Below are 25529 nucleotides of genomic sequence, written 5' to 3'. Positions count from 1 at the left end.
AGGAAACTGAAGTAAACTGTTCCAGAAGCTTTATTAGAGCAAGCAGGAACACCACAGAACACAAACACCAAGACACCTGACAACAGCTATAACTGGAGTTTGATTAGGGATGACTTACCTCCTCTGGCAGACTATTGAATGGGCACCTCAGAAAAATAATATATTCAGTCAAATGTCTAGACAACATTCTTTCAGGAATGGGCTACACAGCTACAGATGAGTTTGTTCATTAAGAAACTAAAGATAGGGACTGTAGACAGAGTTTTCAAACCAAGCACTTGGCTCCCTCTTACCACAGTATCCATATACAAGTAACATACATTTAATCCACACTAGTTATTTAAATACCCAGTGTTCTTGCCAGTTTGTGTACTGTGCCTATGTGGTAGATTTTTGTCCCCTGACAACGGAAAGAGTAAATACTAGAGAGTAAAATTTCATTCTCCATTTTTTATGGCTCAACTACATATTAGTATAAAAATATCCAAATGTATATAAATCAAGACATTTATTTTAAGTTTTCTTGAAAGAAAGGGCATTTGGAGGAGAGTTTTCTTCAATTTATGAGACGTGGCAAAGTCTTATCACAAAAAAAGCTAACTATGCTCAAAAAATGAAAACTATTTCTTTATCCTACAAGACTCTAGCAGAACCATTACCAACTCAAGCGTAGTGATGGGATCCTTGCTGGTTTTGCTAGATTACGGCCCAACACTGAATTCAAGCTGCCATCCCATAATGCACACCCCCTCTGATGCGTGGAGTAGGACAGCACATCTGGAGTAAGTTACCAGCATTACCAACTCAGTGCTGCTGCCTTCGCTGTGTGAGAGTGCACCTCGCTGGGCTCAGCGCCACCAGCTCCTCACCCACTGAGAAGACCAGGTACACCACAGACTTCTCAATTAACTGAATGCTGCTTCTTGTCTGAGAAGTGCCTCATTCTATAAACAAAAATCAAAGGATGAACGCTTTCCATGACCATCTAATATTAGCTACACTTCACTGGCTAATTTTCCAGAAGATCATCTTCTAATAGTCATTGCGACAGAGTTGTAATTTTACATATACAGTGAAAGGGCAATAAAAATTCCCATAAATACTCCCAGCCATCCTTCTTCTGATCCCAAAGTCTACGTTTATAGCTTTAACTCTTGTACTTAGTGTTCATTTTATACTGAATCACCTCAATACAGCAGTAAGGACTTTTAGAACACCATTTTGCTTTACTTGTATTTGTGAAAGTCATTTGCTACATTTAAAGTTGTCTCGTTTAGGTGAGCTATAGACACACTCAATGTATATTAAATGCAGTTCCTGAATTGAGTATTATTTATTTCACCCACACAGACTGTTGTGTTACCATAATGCCCCGAAGATCACATTTAACACATACAACCACATTATTTCCACAAATCCATAATTCTGCTATTAAAAAAACCAGTTGGCTCTTCTTTAAAATGAAACAACCATAACGGTAAACTTTAACAGAGTGGCACTTGAATTAGGAGGATTTAGTGTTTAAAAAGCTGCACCACGTATCAGTGGGGTATGGTCCAACTCCTGGACTTACTAAGCAGTGCAAGAATTAACAAATCCTTTACTCCAAATAATGCACTGTCAGCACAATCTAATGCAGCCAAGCCTTCTCCATTACAGCAGCAGCAGAACGACGCACACAAACTTATGACCGGATCGGCTGCGTGCTTGTTTGTGGCTGATACTAGGCTCATACAAGTCCAATAATAATTTAAGTCCCAAAATACATATGTAATGCAGTTTATCTAAGTGTTTATCAAATATGCTACTTCAATGAAGCACTGGCGAGTGCAGAGGCTTAGCAGGCAAATATCCTAGCTTGGGAAAAAAATCTTAATCTAAATTTTAAGACAATTTCCAACTTTGTCACCTCCTGAAATCTTGGAGAGAATTAAATGCTTAACAGATGTACTACGTTTTAAATACAGCCACATCACGCACGCATTTTTTTATAACACTTAGAAAACACTGTGCCTGATCAAAAATGTCTTCCGTATGGTCTGATTCACTTTCAGTACCCGATTACGGACACAAAACCGTTACCGACCCCTGAACAGCAAACAGTCACCAAACTGTCTCCGAGCAGGGGTAAGCACCAAAGCACAACAGTCCTCCCAGTGCTTCATCAGGGCTCAGAAACCAGCACCTTCTTTTCAGTAGCCTTTGCCTGCACATTGAAAAAAATCTCATCCTTTATCTCCTTCTTTTCCATCCCCTATATCAGACAAAGCAAGAGGCTGCAGGCTCAGTTACCGGGAGCACGCAGATCGTATTCAAACACACCTCCACTCCAGCAGCGACCACCCTCCTTTCCCAGCGCTGGTCTCCTGCACGCAGCGCTGCGGCGCAGGGCAGAGCCCACGCCGGACTGAAGCCAGCACGGCTAAAGACAAGTGTACTCTGAAAACCTCTCCGAGATGCAGCTCCCACCTTCTATTATCAACAGGTAGGCTTTATGATGCTATTAAGCATAGATAGCTAAGCAAAAGTTTTATTAAAAAATGCCACCCATTTGATGAACATCTAGTCATGCACGCTACAAGAAGTGGGTGCTTTCCAAGTTGATTAAACATGATTCAAGCATCTGATTATTCAGAAATAATGGACTGCAAAGACAATTCAGAGTATTTTCATGTAAGAAACATCCAAAGGATGCACATATTTACTGAAATGCTATATACACACATATATATGTATGTATAAACAAAGCAAGTAACAACAGCTTTATGTAGTTAAGATTTTTGGACTCATTTGTGGAAAACTATCATCAAATACCAAATTAAAGTATCTGACACGTAAGAAAACGTGACTTTGGTGAAGACTAGCAGACCTTTTGTTTACCTCTGTATCCACAGCAAATTCCAGCAGCACCAATGTTTCATAACTGAAGATATATATATTATTTTAATATCCTCAGCAGAAAGATTCAGTTACTGATCACTATGGATTCCAGAACCTGGGGTGAGGCGTGGGGTGTGTGTATGTTTCTCTTAAATGGTGTATTGGGATTATGAAACAACTTACAATAAACTCTCATCCTCACATGGTATTTTTAAGAATGCTCTCTGCTTCTAGTTGATGCTGTAATGCCAAGCAGCAAGTAAAACGTTAAATATTATTCATATTGTCTCATTAGTAACTTACATGTACATATGAGATAGAATCTCTTTCATAACCTGTATCTTACTAGCAAATAGGGAGCCAGACAGAGCAAAACAAGTAAAATCCTTTTGCTTTCCTACATACTGTTATCAAATCAGAACCAAGTTTTAAAAACTGGAACTAGGTGGGAAAGGTTACAAAAGTCTTGGATAAAAGTCTGGTTATCTGCTGGTGTAGTATCCCTGTGGGCATGTGAAACACTGCAAAGTCTCCAACTCTCTTCTGGAAGCCTGTGGCCATTTCTTCTCTTAGTGCAGTCCAAACACAGACCTCCTAGAAACACAGACAGCTCTTACTAAGCATCACGCTGTCTAAACAAAGGAAATTTGGAGCTAATGTTGTACCTGGTCTCTTTGCAAATAATGCCCTTACAGGAACATTTCCTCATTACATCCTGTCTTTAACACTGGTCCTGTCAAGCCGTGAGCATTTTCCAAAAGATTTATCTGTTGTGCTTTCGTCCAAGTTGGTCAGAGGTTAGAGGCACTTAGTACCTTACAGGACGGACTTCACATGTCCATTAAACAAGAGTTAAAGACTGCAAGAATTCAATTCCAAAAACTACTGGGAACAGCTATGCAAAAGCTTACCAGGGAGGTCTTTGGAAAATAGCATATCTAATGTATGCCCTGTAAAGAAAAAAAAAAACCCTAACTTCTATTCCATATATTAGGCATGTGCATCTAAGTCAAACACCAAAGTTGCACATTTAAAAAATAACAAGATTCCATTTCTGACTCAAGTATCCTTGTTTACCTAATGAATGTAAAGAATTAAGCACACAGTATCAGAAGTTCTTCTATGCTTCCTGAAGGCTGAATCAATATTTAATAGCATGTTTGAAGTATAGACTTTTTTTTGCTTATTGTGCAGTTAAGCACAGTCAACCAAACCACCACCATTTTGTCTCTTAAAACATGAATAGTTGTTAATATCGTTATTAGTGATTATTGATTAGATTTGCTTTCCACCTTCTCCTCCTACCTCTCTTTTCAGGAGGAAAAAAAAAAAGGAATTTTTCTGTTAAGGCCTACAAATTAACATGACTGGAAGGAAATTAAGTCTTTACAGACTTAGTTACAGACAGCTGGATTTAGATGCTTTTCAGCTCTCTTTCTGTGTGGCCCCTCTCCTCCCCTTGCAATGGGAGGACCTCTGGCTTAAGGAATCACGTGGCCAGCAGGAACCTTCCAGCCCATGATGACATCCACACAAGTGAATTGGAGTCAACTTCAGCTGACAGCTGAAGGAAAAAAAAAAAAAGCAAATTGCTCTGACTAGTAGATATTCAAAACGTTACACGTATTGCAAAAGACTTTTCCCTTTGTTTGCATGCTTTTGCATACGTTGAGCAGCAGACAGAAGGACAGGTCCATTAGCAAGCTAGTGGACTTTATTCCACTAGTTCCTCTGCACTGTTCCCATTTTGGAGATTTTACAAGTAATGCTATTTTATGACAGTAATGTGATTTCTAAATTTATCAAGTCAAGTTGAAAACAACAGCTTTAGAAGTGCAACAAGAGGAACAGTAAGTGCTATCAGTGAAATAAAGACTTGCAAGATAATCATTGTTATTTATATGGTTTGCTAAGAATTTCCACATTAAGTTACTGTAACAAATAGAGACCCAAAAAGTTTTCAGTCAATTGTAAGGGGCATTTTGAGTCCGAGAGATGCTAGCTGAAAAAGGTCATCTAGAATTCAGAACCATGAAAAATATATATCCCTAAAGCCATGTATCTAGTAGGCCTATTGCTCTAGGTTAAAACATTCAGGGGAAAAAATGAAAGAGAATATTCATTTGATGAAAACAATTTGGTTTGAAAGGGCAGTACAGATTTCTGGTACAGTCCAATACTGACAGATGCCTAGCAAGATAAGCGTAACCAGCCAAATCTGTCCTACTGCCTAAGACAGTACGAGTGCCTCAACGTGACGTCTGGGTGAAGAAAAAGCTGTGGTACAATCTCCAGTCTACACTTCTCTTCCAACTGCCACGTTATATTTTCACAAATTATTACATGGGAGCAACCAGCTACATTTTCAAAATCTCCACGGCTTTATTTTAAATCGAGTTCCAACAATTTCCTACAAACCTACGGAACAGCCTTCACAATAATGCAAACTTATATAACAGAACCTGTTAAAATGTGTTAATGAGACTCTATTGACTAGCTGGCTTCTTTGCAATAGCAACTCCCACTGGAAGTTAAAAATTTAAAGGCTAGGAATTTTTTTTTCTTTCTTTTCAAAGGACAGAAATGAGATTGAAAATCATCTAAAAATAGCAGAGAATTTTCAAGTGTCAGCTGTAACAGAAAGAGGAATGGCTGTCTCTCCTTACAGAGCCAGGATGGATGGAGTGAGCTTGTGATTCAGGATCAACAGAGAGGTAGCTTACACACAAACTGTAGATGGCAGAAAATAATTTTAGTTTAGTAATTTTAGTAATATTCCACAACAATCTACAGCAACTTGAAATCCAATGAAACTGTACTTTGTTTTAAAGTGGTGAATGTAAATTGTTCTATACCTTGCCTACCAGGAGGAAAAGTGAAGTACATATTGTGAAATAACTGCAAAAAGAGTTTTAAACAACCCATTCAAATCATGCATCCTCCTCATGACAGAAGATGAATATAAATTATGTGTCTTTGACTTTGTTTTGTCTTTTCCATCAATCTTTTTCCCCTAAAAGCCACAGTGTCAAGGCTTTTATTTAAAGAAGTTTTCTTGCATTTAAATAGTCCCTCACCTACCTATGAAGATTTACTGATGTAAACAGGAAGAAGGAAGAAGAGAGTTCCAATTTGTTATTTGTAGGGTACCTGATTACATTGCAGCACCTATATTTTGGGTAGCCAAAGAGAGAGACATAAATGAAAGACTCTGCAGATGCTGCTCATCGAATGCAGCAGAAGCCATGGTGTCCCTCCAATACCACAGGACCTCGGATTTCAGCACTCACCTTTCCCATGTTCTGGAATAAAGCCCCACTCCTGCCATGCTCACTTAACTCTTGTAGGATGTAAAGGTCTTAAGGTCTATTGAAGCTGTTACTTCACTCTACAGTGCTTATATAGGGCTTATACACAGGCAGAGCTGCAGCACTTTACAACCAGACTGTCAGGACTTCGGTGACTTATTTGTTAATTAGTGGCAGAACACACAATAAACTGAAACTGGAGACCACGCTGTTAAACGAAGTATATTGTTAGAGTCAGTCCCCATTCCGTACAAAGTGGAGAATCTTACATAGATACTAGCTATGCTTATAAATTATTTTTCACTGTGTGCAGTCAAATTAGCCTTTAACTACGTTATCAAAACTCAAAGCCTCAATAGCCAACATCCAAGTTTCCCGTAAATAATAAAAACAGCTTAAGCGTGAATATTTTTTAATTGAGGTATTTTTGTACGTGGTCTTGCACAAATAAAAACAAGAGCAACTCAACATTATCTTCCTCAAAATTTGGAGAAATTGTGACCTTCCTGCAGAGGTCACAAAACCTACCTGGCAGTGAAGCTGATCAGTACTAACGCACAAATACCTAGGCTTACTTTTAGAAAAAGTTATGCCATTGCATCATGTAAAATATTTGGAAAGCTCAATAATCACCAGGTTTTCCTCCAAAGTTCTTTCTTTTGTTCATAGCTATGAAACACATCTTCATCATGTGAAGACTTGACAAGAATCAAGTTGAGCAACTATCTTCACTATTTACCTCCTTTTCTTTTTGCTATTACATGGTAAAATTACAGATCACGTCAAAATGTTAAATCAATGTAGAATTTACTTCTTCCTGGCAATATGCCTTCATGCAAATTACCTCTAATTATAATTCTTCATCTGTCACTGAATACTTTTCATTTTTTAAATAGAGGAGTGAAGTCAACCTGTGTATGATATTTTCAGTCTCACACCTGAAAATAAGATCATGAACTACTACCTCAATGCAACAGGTAATAGGTCAGATTATGCAAAATTGCTAAACGGACTAGTCACTAAAATTTTCTGTCTCAGCACTCGAAATTTTGTTTTGTGGGAAAGTGGAAATACATACACATGCCTACTTCATTACCACGTTAAAAAAAAAAAAAAAACCACATTTGTTCTATCAATTGTTGCCTGAGCGTCAGATTAGTATCAGAATACATGAAATCCAGAATTGCGATGTCTGTCACAAACGAGTTCAATAAATATAAAAAGCCAGTATCTAAAGATTTACATTTATGGAACATGATTAAACTAGAGGTTGAATGGGAAGACCTGCACAGGAGCTGGCAAGACACGAGACAAGCACCTTAACCTCCTGCACTCACCCCAAAACCACTCACTAGTTAGAGACTAAAGCTGCTCTTAGCCAAACCACAGGGCAAAGCTGAATCTGTGCAGAGCTCTCTGCAGGGCTGTCCTTCTAGATTTACACCACGCTCAGCAGACTGGGCTCAAAAAAGGTAAGGAAAACTTTCATCTTATCTTTCATCTACCTATGAACTTCCAGAAGCACATGACAGTCACGGGTCCTCTGCACACAGGTCTGGTAAAAGACAGAAAGACGGGACAGGCAGGGAAGACTTCAAAGCTGGCAGGGTGTAATCATGGTCCCCCCTGATCGGCTGCAGAGGGGAGGAAGGGGAGAAAGATTCAATGACTTGTCTCTTCACAACCTTATCCGAGACTTTTGTCTTTCAGAAACACCCGCACTGTGCTCCCTGTAACCCAAACCTGAAGCAGCAGCAGAGTATCAGGTCACCAGGCAGAGCTGTATCCCATGGTCTGCCAAGGGAAAAGCATCCCAGCGGTCGCAGGTTGCCACCGTGTAAAGAGCTAGGCTATTTACGGAGAAATAATAGCCTTAAATTACATTTAAAGGTTTTAATATCGAGTAAAACAGTGACTTTAATAACTGAATTGCTTTATTAAAAAAATGTGTAAAAGTAAAGCAGATAAGAAACGTGGAGAACAGTGAAAGACAATACAGCAAGCTGCAGATCTTTGATATGCTTTATCAGGCACAGCCACCAGTTGCTAGAGTGAACTGGTGGATTTTCACGCAGTAAGTGCTGCAAAAGTTGACCTTCCCTCTGAAGCCATCAACAACCCGGTTTGGTTAGTGGGGTGACGGTGCACAAGATCCACTCACATTTTTTCCATGATGAAGTAAATGACAAAACCAGAGAGAAAAAGCATGTCTGTATCTTCAAGGGCTTCTAACAGAAATCCAGCGCTACAGCCAGTCCTTGAGGCAAACTGAACAGGGAGGTGTCTTGCTGCAGAAAGTTTGGGAATTATTTTAATAGAAACTTCAATAACCATGACTCTGATTAGAGTATCAGCATACACACAAATGCCCCAAATGAAACCATGGTTCTGCTGCGCTGTGCTCTATAAACACAGAGAAAGCATTCTTGCCCCAACACGCTTATGTATTTTCAGCACTCAAAAAAAGATGCCCGTGACCCTGGTATTTCTGGAAGAGTTGCTGGCTGGCTGGCAAACAGCAATATTGTGACCTCCTAAGTAACAAGAAAGAAATGCAAACCACCAAGAAGAACAGAGCAAAACAAAAATATTTCCATAAGCAGAACTTTTTATATCCTGAGAAAAGATCTGACTCCAGAGTTCAGAAGGGACACATTGATGTGTATTATGTGACTCTCAGTATCTCATAAGTCTTCAGTAAATTTGCTAGGAAGCCCAGCAAGGAAACAGAAAAAGTGAATTGTCTCAAATCTTATGGCAAAATTATTATGGAAGGTATAATTGAACTGATGTCTAGGGTTTATCTGTGGACCTCAAAAAAATCACCACAACATTGCTCTCCTGCGTTCCCTCGCATCCAAGGGGATCAGGTGCTGTGAAAACAGATGGCCTAAGCCATCAAAAAACAAACAGCAGTCACAATCAGGCAAAACCACTGCACGGTCCTCAATGGCTCACTCTGTTTGTTTGTTTTAGACACCATCTCCTTAATTCAGAAGTCAGAAACAGGAGGGAACATACCAGGGCCCCACTTCTTGCGATAAGAAACCAAGGAAGCAAAGGAAGACGAAAAGATATTTCCATCCTAAGATTTCAGTGAACCACAAAACAGCACGGGGAAAGAGAAATTTAGTTTTGCCTCATCTATTCCGAGAAAAGGAAAGGAAAGACAACTCAGGGTACACTTACATTAGTATTTCAAACGAAATGGGGAGCATGGTTTTGAAGCAGTTTGCCCAATTCACTCCCATGTACCCTGCCTTGCTGCACACTGGAGAGCTGTGCCTCGAGTCCTTCTGGGTGAACTGAGCCAAAAGACTTGCTCCAGGAGCACGCTTGATGTGCTCCAACCACAGAGGTACTTTTGTTCAAAGACCCAGTCCAAAACTAGTCTTAGGCAGAAGTCCTGAAATGTGCATAACGTGGACACTGAGTCCTCAGCACCTCCTATTTTGCTCTATAAAGAGTTTACTTGAGCATGTTGACTTAGCCTCAGAAAGATAACTATGGCTACTGCAGCAGCTCAGACAATTAGGAGATAATATACTAGACATACAACATAAAAAATAGGATATCATTAAGATACCAAAGGTTGAAAGGAAGCTGAGAAGTGAAGTACCGGTAGGAAAACAAAGCTTATGTCTGTTATCTCCACAGCACTTTCATACTTGAAAATCGAGTACGACATATGACATAACCACAACAAACTTCCTCTTCTCTATCACCACTATCAATGAATTCTCAGGGAAAATAGTAAAGCAAAGCTTGGCAGAGGACAATTAATTAAGAGGTGAAATCTCGGTTTCCTCTTAAATCTGAGAGCTGCTCCTTAACAAAACCCTCCCCTGCAGCAGGCTCTAGACGCCAGCCTGTGGCACTGCTGTTAAGACTGCTTTTATCATTGCCTTTTTTTTTTTTCCCTGATGCCATTTACCTATCAGCCAAGTAATCTGACTGCAGAACAAAGTACTGAGGAAACAGGAAAAAACCAGCAACCCTGCAGCATCCACCATGTGCCCCTGAGGGTCTGGGCATGGGAGGGAAAGGGACTACTACGCATGCCACAGACCTGCGGATAAAGGTGGCCATGGCAGAGGTCTGCTTGGTTCAAAAGTACACACAGACTCTGATTTCTATAACTATGTAAGACATTGATAAAAGATGGAAGCTAATTACAGTTCCACAACAAAATACAGAAGGGGAAGGGGAAAGAACCCAACCCAACCCATATTCCTTGTTAAAGTAATTCTTACCACATGCTCCCGTTGCTTTCATAGCTAGGTTTCAGGATAAGAAGACACTATTAAAATGTCAGTCCACAAAGCATACTTCACCTGATCTAGATTGCATTTCAGTTTGTTCATTTGTAGCGCCCTGGCTAAAGCAGGACCTGTGGAAGGCATTCAAAGGTGCAAAATCCGAACCACTGTACTGACAGGACACAGCAGCCTATGCCCTCTTGCAATAAATGTAACCAAGGACAGAACAGAAGTCTGAGAAAGACCATGAAAAAAGCCACTCCCAGCATGGGATATAATCGCTCTACACAGTGCTCTTGTGATGTCCTAGAAAATATAAACAAATAAATAAAAATATTTAAGAGCAGTATGGTCAGTCTCCACAAGTAAGTTCATGTCATTTTGTGATTAATGATATTGAGTACAGTTATAAATTTAGCAAAAATAGTTAATTACAATTGTTGCTGCAACACAGCCTTCACACTGCATCTGGCTGTAAAGGAGGACGGAAGAGGGAAATATCTCAGGGTTGTTTCTCTACAACCTATTCAATTTATTTTCAACTGAACAGCAAGACTCAGCTTAGAGTAATGGAGAAATTATGCCTGACCCTTTTTTTCTTGAAAGCACGCTTCCACTGAAATACATCACTGTCAACAGTTTTCAAAGAAATTAACTGAATTTGTATAACTAAACAGAAAGCCAAAGCCCAGGGACGAACATCTGCTTCAGCTCTACAGCTTCCAGCCACCAATGTCACTGTCGATATTTCTCCTCCCCGTAAGCCTCATTTCAGCCCTGTTGCCATATGCATGTGGACGGCTAGCTCACCAAAAATAAGTATTTGTGTCACATCAAAATAAGCACCTGCCACAGGCGAGCAGACTGCCATTACCGCTTCTACCACTGTTTTGCAACACTCTCCCCCCCCCCGTCCTTACTCACTGACCTTTCTACAACCATCCTGGCCTCGTTCTGTATTTGTTGCAACGAGTATCTCTTTCCTCCATCACAATGCTGTCCTATGACTCCTGCAGTTTCTTCCACTCTGTTCCCCATGCTTACTTATAAAAACGGGTACGTTTATAAACAGAACAAATAAACTCACATAGCATAAGAGGGTTTGCAACATATTCCACTCCCATTTTGATTTGGCTGCTCCCCACCTTGGGCTACAAGCACTGCAGACAACCATACCTCTGCGAGACAAAGGCACAGCACTAAAGAGACACAGCTTTTACTAAAGAGACAATTAAACCCTCAGCACGTACAATCCTCCTGCACGCGTTTCCAAGTGCTGCTAGAAAGCAGTCAAGGGTTTCATTTCAAAATGAATACTCTGTAGAAAAAAGAAAATCGGACCCTTAGCCAAGCCATAAGAGGAACCGAAAGATCCCTCATTTTCTTTTCCGATGGGCAAATTTGCAGTTTCATCCCCAAATCTTTAGAGCTGCAGAAACCAGAGCATCTGCCAGCTCACTGAACCACCTGAGTAACTTTTTCCAGCCTAACTTCGAACTGTAACAACTTGCTATATCAAACTGCCAAATCTACAGTGCTCATTTCTTTCTGTGAATCCAGCTGTCATTTTTCCCAAATGCCTTCGCAGTCCCAACTCTCCCAATGCCAAAAAAAACTTTTCACAGATATACATAATTTTGCAAAACACATATGCTCTATGTATGGCACATGAAGTCAATTAACAAGTTTACTTACTGAATTAAAGGATGACACACAACAGTAAAACACAAACCTCTTGCAGACAGCAAACACATTAACCTTCTCCTCCCTATGATGTGATACTCTCACAAGGAGCGCTAAGGAGTTTTGAAGTCTAACTACTTTTTGAGTACCCCAGATCTTTCACACTTATCTCTGTAGCATCTTTTATTCCGTAATTCCCACGGTGTTTCTGATCACCAGCATGCGGAGTTAAATGTGGAACGTGTTCAATTTGCAAGTCAGCAAACACAAAACATGCACCAGGGAAAATATATTCCCTTATAAAAGAAAAAAAAAAAAAAGGCTGAGCACAAAAAAAAAAAAAAAGTACCTTTTAACTGGTCGGCTACCACGCTCTGTCCAACTCGCTCAATCACCCTTCCATCCTCCATTTCATAACGATCATCCAAGTATTTTGCAGTGGCTTCTGAAATATGGACTTTTCCAGCCACCCCGAGCTGCTCCATCAGATTGGCCAAATTGACATCATTGGACCACACATCGAACTTGAATCTCCTCATTCCCAAAATGCCACACAGGACTGTCCCAGTATGAACACCCACTCTCATGTTCACCATTTCTTTTTTCTCTTGGCAAAACTGCTCAATGGCTTTAATCATTCCTAAGCCCATCTCGATGCAGCAGTAAGCATGATCTGCCCGGGGCTCTGGGCAGCCAGCTACGCAGTAGTAACAGTCTCCCAAAGTGCTTATCTTCTCACATTTAGTGTCCTCACACAGACGGTCAAAACGTCCAAAGAGGTCATTCAGGAGTCCCACCAGAGCGTGGGCAGATTTATTGGCGCTCATTTTTGTGAAGCCAACAATATCTGCGAACAAAATGCTCACTTGCTCTATCTGCTGCATTTTAAAGGGACGGAATATTATGGGGGTTTTCTGTATGGAGGGCTTCTTCTTCCTGTTTTTGGGGCTTGAGGTGGAATGACGTTTGATGGAGTTTTCACTTTCATCATCCCCCTGCTTCATTAAGTCATCGGCTATTATTCTTGGCATAACAGAATGAATCATCCTCTCTTTCAGGGCTTTTTCCACTTCCAAGTCTTTTCCATGCATGATGGATTGCCCCACTTTCAGGAATGTGCTTCTCGATCTGACTTCGGACATGATAAATAAATGAATACCGATGGCGTGGATGCAGATGTGCAGGAAGGCTTTACTCAACAGCTCCCAGTAAACCGCACCGGTTCCGAGAGGTGTAAAACAGTTCTCATCGCGGAAGTGATAACCAAAGGTCTCAAAGAGGACCGAGTACGACAGTCCCAGAAACAAGCTTAAATACAAGGGTAAGTGCATCACCGTGTAAAGCAACAAGAGCACTTCAATACACATAGAAAAACTGCCTACTTGAGAAAGACAAGTGTCTGTGGGATCTGCCGGGGCAGTCTGATTGGACATGTCACCACTTCCTGAGATAGGTTTCAGAGTCTGGAACTGTGGAGCAAGAGTCAAAGCAAAAACCAGGAGGGTGAGTATCAGCGAAGTCCATACGTAATGGCGGGCGTAAGTCTTAGTGAAAGTGAACACAAAAAACACTACACATACCAAGAGGAAGCACAGAGCCGGCACCATGAAAACAATCAGTTTCTCTCTCATGTGTATGCCGAAGTAGATGCCCCAGAGAAGGCAGGCCACGCCGATGTAGAAGAGGGCATAGCGAAACCTGCGCTGGGTCTGCGGGAAGCATCTCTCCATGCAAGCCTCCTCTAGGTTGTTGGAGTCGAACTTGGGGTTCCACCACTTGGAAGAGGCCCTCTCGAAGAGCTGCGGCAGCTTCTTCGGCCGGCGGAGGCCGGGGCCGCTGCCGCCACCTCCGCCGGCTCGGCGGGTGCCCCCCGACTCCCCCGAGCTGCAGCTGGAGGAGATGCTGTACTTGCAGTGCTTGGAAGAGGAGCAGCCCTGGTGCTGCTTGGGGTTGATTTTCACCGTCACGCTGTTGCTGTCCCCGCTGGAGTCGCAGCTCACCTCGGTGCTGTGGTGATGCAGCAGCTGCTGGTGCGGTGGGGAAGCCATGTTGTCAATTCCTCCTGAAGAGCCCGCTCAGGAGTTGGGGCTCTCGGGCTGGGAAAGCCACCGGGCTCCTCGGAGAGTCGCCTCTAGTCTCCTCCCGCCGCCACCGCCGCCTGCGCGGAGGGGCGGCCGGGCAGCGCCGCGGCGTTCCGCCGCTCGCCGGGCTCGGCACGCAGGGCGCTGGGGCGCGGGCAGCCCCTCATAGTCCCCTCGCCTCGCACGCCTCCGCCGGCCGGGCAGGGCCGGGGCTGCCGCCCGCCGCTGGCCCCGCTCCCGCAGCCCTGCCGAGGCGCGGGGCGGGCGGCCGCTCGCTCAGTCCCGCGGGGGGGACGCCGGGCCCCCGCCGGGAGGGGACCGCTCCTCCATGTCGGCTGCAGCTGGCCGCGGCTTCCTCCCCGCGCCCGCCGGGCAGCGCTCCCCTCACGGCCGCCGCCAAGGGGCCGGCTCCCGCCGCGCCGCCCCCTCCCTCCCTCGCCCGCCCAGCCGGGACGGCACCGGCGGCCGCCCCCCGCCGGCCTGCGCGGGCCTCCCCGCCGCTCCCCGCCAACGGGGCCTTGGGCCCTCAGCCGCCCCGCGCTTTCCTGGCGCCGCGGGCAGCGCCCGGGCGAGACAGCGAGTACCCTGCGGCGCCCCTCAGCCCCGGCGCGGGGCTCGGCCGCTGCCTCCTCCCCCTCCACCTCCTCCTCCTCCTCCTCCTCCTCCTCCTCGCCTGCCCGGGGCCGGTCCCGTCACCCCTCCCGGCGGGGTGGTGCCGCGCCGCCGCGGGGAGCTCCGTGCCCTGGCGGGGCCCGGCCCGCCCGCCTGCGCGCCGCCGTGTGAGGGGAGGGGAACCGCGCGGCGGGGGCGCGCTCAGGCGCGGGCGGCCGCCGCCACCATCTTCCTCACAGGGGTGGTGGGGGGGGAAGATTCGGGGGGGGGCTACGGACGCGCGCCCCCTTCGGCCAATGGGGCGCGGCGCCACGGCGGGAGCGCGCACCCCCCCACACACACCCCCGCCTGCCCGGCCTGAGGGGCGCGGGCCGGTCCCCTCCGGGACGCCCCGCCCGGCCCGCGCGCCCCTTCCCCTCAGGGCCGGAGCGGGAGTTGTCCCTCCGTGAGGCAGCGACGCCCCCTCGCCGCGGGCGGGGAGGACTGACGGGGACAGGACTGTCCCCGCGCTGTCCCCGCGGCCGCCCGCCTTCCCCCCAGGCGAGGGGTCCCTCCGGCGGGTCCCGCCGCCGCTTTTAGGGCCGTGTTTGTTCGGGGGGGGCCCGTTGGCACGGCTGACATTTGCCATGCGCAAACAACATGTACTTCAGCAAACAATTCAACCTTTCCGCATCCCCGCAGCCTGCTGGAAACTTGATGGGTTATTTTTCTCTTCTCCTCTTTCTTCGCTTGTTTATAACCGACGCTATCTCGCCTGCACGGCTCCCTCAATTTTATTATCTCTTCCTCCCAGATGGCCCGTGTCTTTCCCTCCTTTGCAGGGGTTTCTCTCGGCGCTTGTTTCAGCTCCTTCCCCTCCTCCTCACAGCTCTCCATCCCTCACCCTGCTCACAGGTGATGTTCCCAAACGCTCCGGCCCACCAGTTTCTCCTCCTCCCGCGCCCCTCAGCCCCTGCTCTGCCTTGTCCGGTTTCTTCCTGCAGCCACCCGGGCCCTGAGGTGCCTCCGGCTTCCCTAAATCCCAGTTACTGTTTTCCAGGTGAGCCTTTTCCAGCTGCCCACAAAGCACTCTGCTCCAGCTGCCCTTCCTCCAGCGGCGCTTCTTACCCAACAGCGAGTCCCTTCCCCTCTGAAGATGACACCGTTTGGTAAAACGCACTCACTTTTTTTTTTTTTTTTTTTAAATAGCAATAGAAAATATGTGGCCACACATTTACTGGAACTGAAACCTGTATTTTTTTCCATTTCCTCTGTAAAGATATTACTTATTGTGCAGCAACCATGCTGTAAAATCTGTTTTTATCATCATTATTATTATTGTGAAGAAATTTGTATTTTCTGATATACTCAAATACCAAAATAATCTATGATAAAAAAAGTCCAATCAATAGCGGTAATTGTTTTGGTTTTGCTATGACAGAGCTGTCTCTCGAATTCCAACTAATGGCGCAGCTGATCAATATTTTATAGCGAGTGCTGCTTACCATGCCACTCTTACATAAACATTGTTAGGAAGAAAGAAATCCCTTAGCTGACAGAGCAGAAGGGAAGGATGGCCTCCTGGGCTTGGCTATTAATTGATAAATTTACTAAGACTTCTTTGCAACCTTTTTATTGATTCTAAATGTACTTTAAGTTACATTTTTACTTCATAAAGGATGATGAATTTATTTAACCTGGAGGATTAAATAAGTGCAACAACTTCCAAGGATTCAAAGATATTGTAGAAAATTGGAGGGAAAAGGACAAAAGTTTTTTACCTCAATGGCAAAGAATTGAAGGTAAAACTACGTGTGTTTTTTAACTTTGTGGTGTAAACTTACAAGATTTATGTTGTTGTAGAGATTGGGTGATTTGAACTTTGAGAGGTGAGAGGTACTGAAATTCCAGCATAAATTTTTGTAGCCTTTCTTTTTATGATAGTATTGGCAAATTATCCTTACTCAGCTGCCAGTCTGGATCAGCTGCATTTCCTTAACACCCCTCCGAAAAGAGCTAAAATACGGGGGGGGGAAAGAGGAAATTATTTAAGCCCTTATTATTTCTAAGTAAATCAGTATGTGGTTGAAAAGAACACCAGGGTATGTTTTCCTCCAGCTGAAGATGTGACTTTTCCTCTGGTTCCAAAAAAGTCATGATTTCCTTCAGTTCTTTGGTCGAGGGTGATTAAGAGTCCATGGGCAGTAAATAGGTAAAACATGTTTGCCTAGAGTGTAGGAAAAGTTGAAGCCCTTCGATTTGGTATTTATTACTGAAACTTGCTGGGGGAGGCTTTAGTTTTCACCTAAAATGAAGATGCGGGATGGTACCTTCATTCAGAATAAAACGCTGGGCGGTGGTTTGTGCGTGTAGAGCAGCCAGGGCGCGCAGGCGGCGGTTCAGGTGTGTGTGTGCTGCACAGAGAGTTCACGTGCACGAGTGGGCTCACGTGGCCAGAGGCCGCTCACGCGTTTCCCTGTGTGCACACAGAAGAGAGCGACGCTTCGGGCGGGGGGGGGTACGTGTGTGCGGGAGACGGAGGACAGGCAGGGGCAAAGCTCTGAGAAGCAAGAGAAGTGTGTTTTGTTCCCCCCGTGCTCAGTAAAGCGGGACTTTGTATGGTCTTAGAATAAACAGAATCACATCAAAGATACTGGCTACATCACAAGTTTTAACTGATTGACCCACATGATCCCAAACTTTGTCTGGCTACTAGTCAGAGACTGCTTTTGATCTCTGCTGATGAAGTAGTCTCCTCTTTCCCAGCTTTCGTTTACTGGTTTGAAGGACAGTGGAATGGGACCGAAGAAGACATCTGGCTTGCCAAAACCCTCCTTTGGTAAGCTTCAGATCCTGGTTTCAAGACTGTTCAGAATCCTCGCTCCCCCGAGGAAGCTCCCACTAGGTTTGTTACTCGTAGACTCCCATCCTGTTCCTCCTTTTGATCTTTTGGGTGAAAGAGTCACCCAGCACTCACCAGCCCAGCCATTCCCCAGCTGCCTCTGTCACATACACTGCGTACGCAGCAGGGAGCACAGCTACCTCAGAGTCGCTTTTGTCAGCTCTGTGACGGCTGGGAAGGACCTAGTGCTGCCTCCCGAAAGACTGAATTTTTAAAATCCTTATGTCATGGACACTACTCTTTCACTTTGCTTTTATCGTGAAGATTTTTCTCCGTTGAATTCAAAAAGCAGATTAAATACATGTAAGCACTAATCAAGAAATGCCGATTATGCTTGGATTTATTTCAAGCATGAGTAGAATTTGTCTTAGAGGGCAAGAAGTGGTTTGAAGTTGTATCTGTTATTTCCCCCCCTGCGTTCTGATCTGTTTTTATCCAGGAGGAGTTTAACCCCATGGAATATAATACCCTCAGGGTGTCCCTCTAAGGCAGAGTCTGTGTGGGTAATGTTTGTAGCATCCTTTACGGCAGATGCTTCCTCTTGCTCACTTTCTGAGCAACTCCAGTTAGCACATCTTGGTAGAACTGGGAGCTACCACACCGTGTTGATTTTGAGTCCCGGGTTCATTTTAGTGTCTGGTAGCTTGCGGTTGTGCTGTTTTCCTGCAGAGATCTCCGACCACCCTTCCAAAATAGTCTGTGACTGGTTTCCTTTCTCAGAGCCCGAGTGAGAGGAAATATTTGACAGAGCAATAGCTGGGCAAATGCGTATCCTACTTGCACATTTCTTTTAACTTCTTGCCACTAAATATACATATTTAGTCTATAGAATTGAATTTACTTCCCTCCTCAGAGGCGCAGCTTTGTCAGCTCTAACGATTAGCTTTTGTTTGACGTTCATAATATTGTACTTCGTTTATCTGATGGAGCTGTGTGGAACTATTTAGGGGGGTTCTGAAGTGTGACAACCCACATGATGCTTTTTTAGACTCCACAAACCGCCTTCACGAGGCAGAAGAATATGACATGGGAACTGCTGGCTAGAACAATGGCGTATATTAATGCCAGTATAGTTGGTGGAGCTGGGGAGGAGGAATGCTGTTTAGAAGTTTGTGGCTTTTATTGTACGCTGCCAAAGGAAAACTTACAGCCTGAAAGGAAAGGCGTCCTGGATGCCATGGGTGGAGACTATTGATCCTGTCTGGCTCTGCAAACAGTATAAATATTGGAGGAAAATATGTTAAAACCTGTTTCGTCCATCCACAGACAGAAAGGCTCAAGGGAGACAGCCCAGAATCTCCATTCCCTACTTTCCTACCTTAATAAATAGCAGGATCTCACTTTCTGATGAACTTCTGTGTCTGCATCCTTGCTGATGTGTGCAGCATTCACTACGAGCTTTGTTTTGAATCCTGGTAACCTCTAGGTGAAAGAACGCTTGTTATGGATTAAAAAAAACCAACAGCTTTTCTGAATTCTGTTCACAGACTAACGGGTAAACATTAGCAAATATTTTGGAGGATTGTTACTTCTCCATGGTTTTTCAAATTAGAAAAGTATCATGATGCTTATTTCACTTTTCCATAAAAGAAGAGCACAAGGATTACCTTTGACATCTTTTCCATATGAAGCCACGGAAGCTGAGTAAGTGGTGCATTCTTCTCACTTCCTCAGGGGAGCCAGGTTGGTTTCGTGTTCTGTATTTTCATCCTTCTGAAACTGCAGTTAAAATTATTCATATTACTGACACCATTTCATACCCAGATGAGATGCACAGATAAAATAAGCAAGTAAGCAGTGGAAGAGCTTTTTATGGGACTTGGACCTCCAGAGGAAGGATAAAACCTGGCCCAGCTGAGTGGGGATCACTGGGTTTTCCTTGCAGGCCATGTGGTCATGGCCTTCTATGCTGAGAGCAGTGCAGACTGTACCATGTATTTGGCAAAATGTCTGCCACCAGGAGGTGGCTTCACTCAAATATACATTTCTGTAAGATGAAGACAAACTTAAAATTTATTGCTCATTCCATTCATAACCAGAAGTTCCCCTGGCTTGCCAAGCTGCTGAATCAGCTTGGGTACCTCACCCTTGAGTCAGCAAAGCCTGAAATAGAAACTTGCTGTGTTTCCGAAGAGAGGAAGTGCCACTGTTGTCTGCAAATACAGCCACATCTAACGTGTTTTTATAACTATGAACGCTCGGTGGACGAACTTGCATGACACTCTGCTTCTTTAAAAAAAAAAAAAAGCGTTTTCTTACTTGAAATAGGAGTGTTAGGATTGCTATGGATGGGGCTGTCTGGGCGTGGAAGCGCCAAGGAATAAACAGCAGGAGAACTGCACAAGCAGCAGTCATTGATGGCACTAGACCAGCCCAGCACCAGGCCCCCACTCCATCTACTTGCAGCTTCTCAGGACGTTCAAATCAGGGAGACAAGGGACCGGCTAGAGCCAGGCTAAAGCAAAGGCTTAAGCCATTAAGAAATGATGACAAGAAGACAGGCTAGAAGCTATAAAACACTGATTGGAGATCAGCTACAGCGGCGCTCACCCGGGATTCCCAAAGGACAGTTGAGTCACTCTCACTGCCATGCTGTAACTCCGCTTTATAGCACAGCGTAAAATAGCAAAAAACAGTGAAAATGACCAACAGTTGTAGTCAAATAGTGGGAAGCGACACTGTAAAGTCATCAGCAGGACTTCCATGAGTAGGTGGAAGGCAGTGCAAAGGCATATAAAAATAGCCCCTATGTGATACAAATTAGGGAGGAGTTTCTGTGGGAAGATCCTGACGGAAAAGGGGAGTTCTCTTTTATGGGAGCCGTAAAAGGACCCTCAGGACTGAGTTATTCTAAACTAGTCTAACCAGAACTAAGCTAGCCTAAACTATTCGTATAACCTTGCAGTCAAGTTTCCTCATAGGATTACACTCGGTACGGGATTTTCCTGCAGTACTATAGAGGAAACAATACGGATTTGGAAAAATTGTCATTTCTGCAATGGCTGTGAACATTGCAATGCACAATTTTACCATTTTCTGATTTTTGCAACAGTGCAGTTGCAAATTGCAACGCATTTTATATTTGGCGTTTTGGATTATTCCACCGAAAAGAGGTGGGGTTGCGACTTTACCGGCATAATTGCAGGCTTATGCAATCACCTTGTGCACACGCCGCAGGTTTGGAAGAAAGACCTGCTGCAAATCCACAGAAAACCCTAGCTAGGGCATTGTCAGTGCAGCAAGGAATTACACAACGTAAAACTTCTGCTATGTGAGCACCAAGCCCTCTTTAAATTTAGGTTGTATAGGGAGAAGAGAATTGCTGTGGCGTTTTTGTGACTTGATCCCTTGTCTTTGCAATGGAAAGGTGACCTCGAGCGCTGCTGAGCTGCGAACGGATACGGTGAGAGCCATCGCTCTCTGAGCTGAGTAACAGAGCGTTCCCAACCGCATCCCCGAATAGATTCACTTTCTCTTCCCCTGGCTCAGGCTGTCACAGTGTATTTTAACTACAGATCTGTTATTCTGCACTGTGGGTGCCAGAATCATTTAAGAAAAATAACCCAGCTCGGTAATATTGGATTTTTGGTGATTTTCTTTTTTTTTTTCCCCAGAAAGGGTAGAAGAGAGCAGTCTTCTCAGCTATACCCGAGATGTCACCCGTGTGGCTGCAACTCCAATGCTGTCTAGGAATATAGATGACCCCCCACTACTCCAGCCAGAGCAGATATATCTGAGCAATTTAGCAATGATGTGACAAATGTGAAGTGGAAGGCATTGAGAAAGTATTATATAAATTTTTAGTTTGTATTTAAGATGGTTTCTACACACTTGTGTTCTATAAGCTCAGGAAAAGTACACTTTTCCTGTCTGCAAATCCAGGAACAAGTCATCATTTCAATTTATTGCTGTGGTGATAGGATTAATGCTTTGATGAAAAAAGAAAAAATCATACAGGGCAATTGGACCCCTGCCATGTTAGTGTGGCGACTGAAATCGGGGTGGCCCAACGCAGACCACTGATTATACTGCTAGCCGATATATTTAGCATTTGTACTGATTAAAAACTGATTTAATTCTAAACCGGTTGCTGCTGCACTTCATGCTTTATGACTTAAACGTTTTATTTACACTGCACAAAGAAAAGACGCCAGTAAAAGATTATTGTTGAGGCTTCAGAATCAAGTACTTAAAAATTTCTAAAAGGTGACACCAATTTTTAGCATTTTGACACTCTTAAATAATATCCATGGAGTGCTTGATGCTGAGTATTCAGGACTTTTGCAGGGCTATCAATGGACCACGAGTGCAAAAAGAGCAGCGAACACCTTCCAAATAATCATGTTTAGAGCTGAACATGAATGCATGTTTCTGCCACGCGCCCAGCTCTGTTTCCAGGGAACAAGATGAGAAGAAAATGTTGCTGAAAACACTAATGCATAAGACTTTGGCAGAGATGGTTATCGCATCTCCTAGTCATTTTTACCTATGTTGCTGCCCTGACAACTGCGGTATATTATGGAAATAAAATGTGAAGTCACTCAGGTCTGGGTTCTGCTGTTTGTGGATGAGACAAACACATTAGATGCCTTTTGATAGAAGTAAGAGAAAATGCATGCTTCTGCAATGAAGGAGAAATATTGGAGCTGGGGTACTGAAAACACAGCAAATATTTGTTAAAAAGGTGAGCTGGGGACAAAACAAAGTGGCATATAGGATGTACTGAAAGGTCATTGAGGGAGAAATTCAGTTCAACCCAGCAATTATTGACTAGATGCAATCAGGATTTAGGAACGGGGCCCTAATCCTTTTATAATCCAGGAATCTCCTTGAACTGGGCGATGGGAGTACCAGCAGTCACCCTTGATAAGCAAAAATCAAATAACCCTCGTGCTTTGTGGCATGCACGAAACTCTTAATGACAGTCAGGAAAAACCATAACCCATCACAAGCTTTTTGGTAATTTTCCACCAAAGGTTTCCCCCGGGGTGCAGCTTTCAGAGGATCTGCGTGATCTGTACCTACAAGAACTGCTCAGAGGTTATGTTTTAGGTAGCTGAGTTATTGACCGAAGGATATCTCGAAAAGGGAATTTGGTGCAGACCAAGTTGGCTGCTGTGCTATATGTGTGACCCCATCTTGTCACCACATGCATGAAATTGCCCCACGTATTGTCTGTTAATTTGGTGAATTATTTCCTAGAACACTTAGAAAACAAATCAAGGAGCTGAAATTGCCTCTCAGTATTTCTTCAGTCCAAACAAATAAACAAACAAGCAGATTGTGTGTCTTATGTGTCTAGTCAAAACATCTTGGTTATTAATATTAAACTCCTGGGTGCCTGGCGAACCTGCTCCTGAATAAGCTACAAAGCTGTATTGTGGCTGAAAATACTTTAAAAAGTCATTCCACCACATGCAGCTGGTATTTCTGCAAGGTAGCAAGAGCAACCTCTGCTCTGCCCGGTGGGGACGGCCGTGCCGTGCGGCAGCGGACGCGCCGTTGCGCTGGTGTGCGGCGAACGTGCGGTGCCAGCGGCCGGCTCGTGTGCCCGCACCTCGCTCGCCGCGCTGGCTCGCCACCAGCCCGCCTGGGCCCCTGTGAGGACGCGTCTGCCGAAGGGTGCCACACGCTCCCGCGAATCCCTGCAGGGGCTGTGGGAGGCAGAGGCACGTGGCCGTACAGAGAGAAAAAGCTCCGACCGTAAACTGGGAAAGTGGGGGCTGAGAAGCAGATTTCTTGGGCCAAGTGGCTTTTTCCTGTCTGCTTATTTCTCCTCTTTTACCATCCTCATTTCAGTTCCTTCCCCAGCTTTAGCTCCATGGAAGAGCAGGGAAAATATTCTATTCCCCTTTCAGTGTCGTAACATATTTACTAAATCCCATTTTTTATAACCCAAATAATGATTTCCATGGTTTATTTTTTATCTGGACCATTTAAGCTCTTAATCTGGATCTCTTTCTTCCTTTTCTTGTCGCGCTCGGTTCAAACTCAAGGCCCACGCCGTAGCCCTTTAGAGGCAATTTGCCTTGAATGGAGGTGTGTTGAATTTTAACCAGGTTTTCATCCTGCCCTGTCTTCCCTTCACAGCCGTGCTGCTGAGACCGGGAGGCACCGAGTTTATCGCTTTGCTACAGCCTCAAACTTCTTCTTACAAGCCAGAAATGTGGGCAGGGCTCTCAGAGAGATTATCATCTTCCTAACCTCAGCCAGACTGCAAACCAGCCCGCAACCCACCTTCTTCCCCTAAACAAGCAGCGTGCTTCGCTAACCACGGAAACTTCGGCAACACGGAGTCGCTGCCTTGATTTTCCCAGCAAGGCGCGGCACGGCACGGCACGGCGGCGATGCTTTAGCACCATTCCTGGGTGGATGTCTCTCCCTTGGAAGGAACAGAGCTTCAGCCTGGAGCCCACCCCTGCTGCGTCGCTCAGCATCCTGGGAGAGGATGAACACGTAGAGTTTGGGGGCTGAGGTCTTATTTAAATTAAGCTGAAAAATTAACACCCCATTTATAGGAATAAAGGATGCTCCTGGTGCCTACAGATACTGCTTTATTTAGAAAAAGCAACCTAATCTATCAGACTGTGGTGGTAGAGGACCTTTATGTACAGCAGATAATAACTGTCTTTAATTAGCTTTATTTACACAGTAGATGTCAACGTTGAACTCTCTAAATTAAAAGGGCAGAATGTCCTTAGTGGAAAAAGTGATTTTTGAAGCCTAACAACTTAAAAACAGCAGGAAGGTTTTTGCTCAGGCTGCCTGGGGAGAAAAATCACCTTTGGCTCAACAAAACAGGAAGAATTTCAAGCCCACAGCAGAAGTTTTTCAAGAAACTAATGAAAATGGAGGATTGTAGTTTAAACTGTTTTGCAATCGCTGGCCTCAATCCTGCAGACACTTTTGAGACGTGCTTAACTTTATATACATGGTTAGTTTTGCTGACCTGTGCGGGATTATTTACATGTGTAGATATAAGTACATGCCTGAGTGTTTACAGAGTGGAGTTTAAACTACAGCATTTGTTACTGAAAAAAATGACATTATGTCAAGATCTCCATAATTGGCTCATTGAGATTCTTTATGTCAGGAAAAAAAAAGCTGAGAAATTCAGGAATTAAGATTCCCGAGGCAGTCTCAGATCTGCTCCTTCATATGAATAAGATCTTTTTTTGTGCCAGATCATGGCATTGGGCCACAAAACTTATTTATCAGCTTTAAATAAAAACCCAACACCTTTATATAGTTTGAACCTACTGCTCATAGGATGATACTGTTTGCATTTCTTTCTGCTCTCTAATATATATCGAAGTTTAAAAAAGTATGTTTGGCCACTAGCTGAGACTGATATTTTTCCTCTCATCAATGGGAAGCAACTAATTGAAAAAAAAAAAATATATTTCAATTATTTTTTTAATTATTTTTTTAATATCATAGGACTATATTCTACCTGCCGTGAAGCGACTTATTGAAACCCCCTGAAACAGGAATAAATCACCTCTGCAAACTGGAGTTCTGCCGTTTATCGCCTTGTTTCTGTGCAGAAGCCAAACTGCCATTAAGCTGACTCACATTTTGGCATTTTGTGTTTATATACAAGATGACGATGTTTGCAAGCAATGGGAAAAAAAAAGTCGTTCATCGGCACTGCGGTCCTGGCAAAGTCTTTTTCTTCTCTGTGGCGGCGGCAGAGCCTGGGGACGTGGCCAGAGCCCCGGTCTGGCGCGGGGACTGTTGCTGTCGCTCTTTGCCGCCCGGCGCCGGGTGAAGCCGGGGCGTTCCTGCAATTCCCTGGGTTTCACCCCAGACCCACTCCTCGGCC

General features: G+C 44.3%; 1 protein-coding gene and 1 long non-coding RNA gene across 9 annotated transcripts in view; one reads left to right on the top strand and one right to left on the bottom strand.

Annotated features, from left to right (window-relative positions):
* ADCY9 (adenylate cyclase 9) overlaps positions 1-14604 on the bottom strand; it is a 95807-nt gene extending 81203 nt beyond the window's left edge. The window contains exons 1-2 of one of the 4 annotated variants that reach the window (XM_074841192.1): positions 13711-14604; positions 12480-13599 (exon numbers count right to left, since the gene is read on the bottom strand). In XM_074841192.1, the coding sequence (XP_074697293.1) occupies positions 12480-13599; positions 13711-14178 (1588 nt within the window). In that variant the 5' untranslated portion in view covers positions 14179-14604. Of the gene's footprint in view, positions 1-12479 lie in introns of all 4 variants that reach the window. The other 3 variants (XM_074841191.1, XM_074841189.1, XM_074841190.1) reach the window with 3 other exon arrangements.
* Positions 14605-15174: 570 nt separating this feature from the next.
* Positions 15175-25316, top strand: LOC141930341 (uncharacterized). 5 transcript variants are annotated; one of them, XR_012625275.1, is made up of 5 exons: positions 15175-15717; positions 15863-15971; positions 16481-22388; positions 23795-24638; positions 25145-25316. It is a non-coding gene; the product is annotated as an uncharacterized LOC141930341 (long non-coding RNA). The 5 variants fall into 5 exon arrangements; XR_012625273.1 differs by lacking the exon at positions 25145-25316 and having other exon boundaries at positions 16481-21489; positions 21992-22388; positions 23795-25116; XR_012625274.1 differs by lacking the exon at positions 25145-25316 and having other exon boundaries at positions 21319-22388; positions 23795-25116.
* Positions 25317-25529: the final 213 nt, after the last annotated feature.

This window comes from Strix aluco, chromosome 15 (genome assembly GCF_031877795.1).
Source record: "Strix aluco isolate bStrAlu1 chromosome 15, bStrAlu1.hap1, whole genome shotgun sequence".
Lineage (NCBI taxonomy): Eukaryota > Metazoa > Chordata > Aves > Strigiformes > Strigidae > Strix > Strix aluco.
This window is presented reverse-complemented; position numbering and strand designations above follow the sequence as displayed.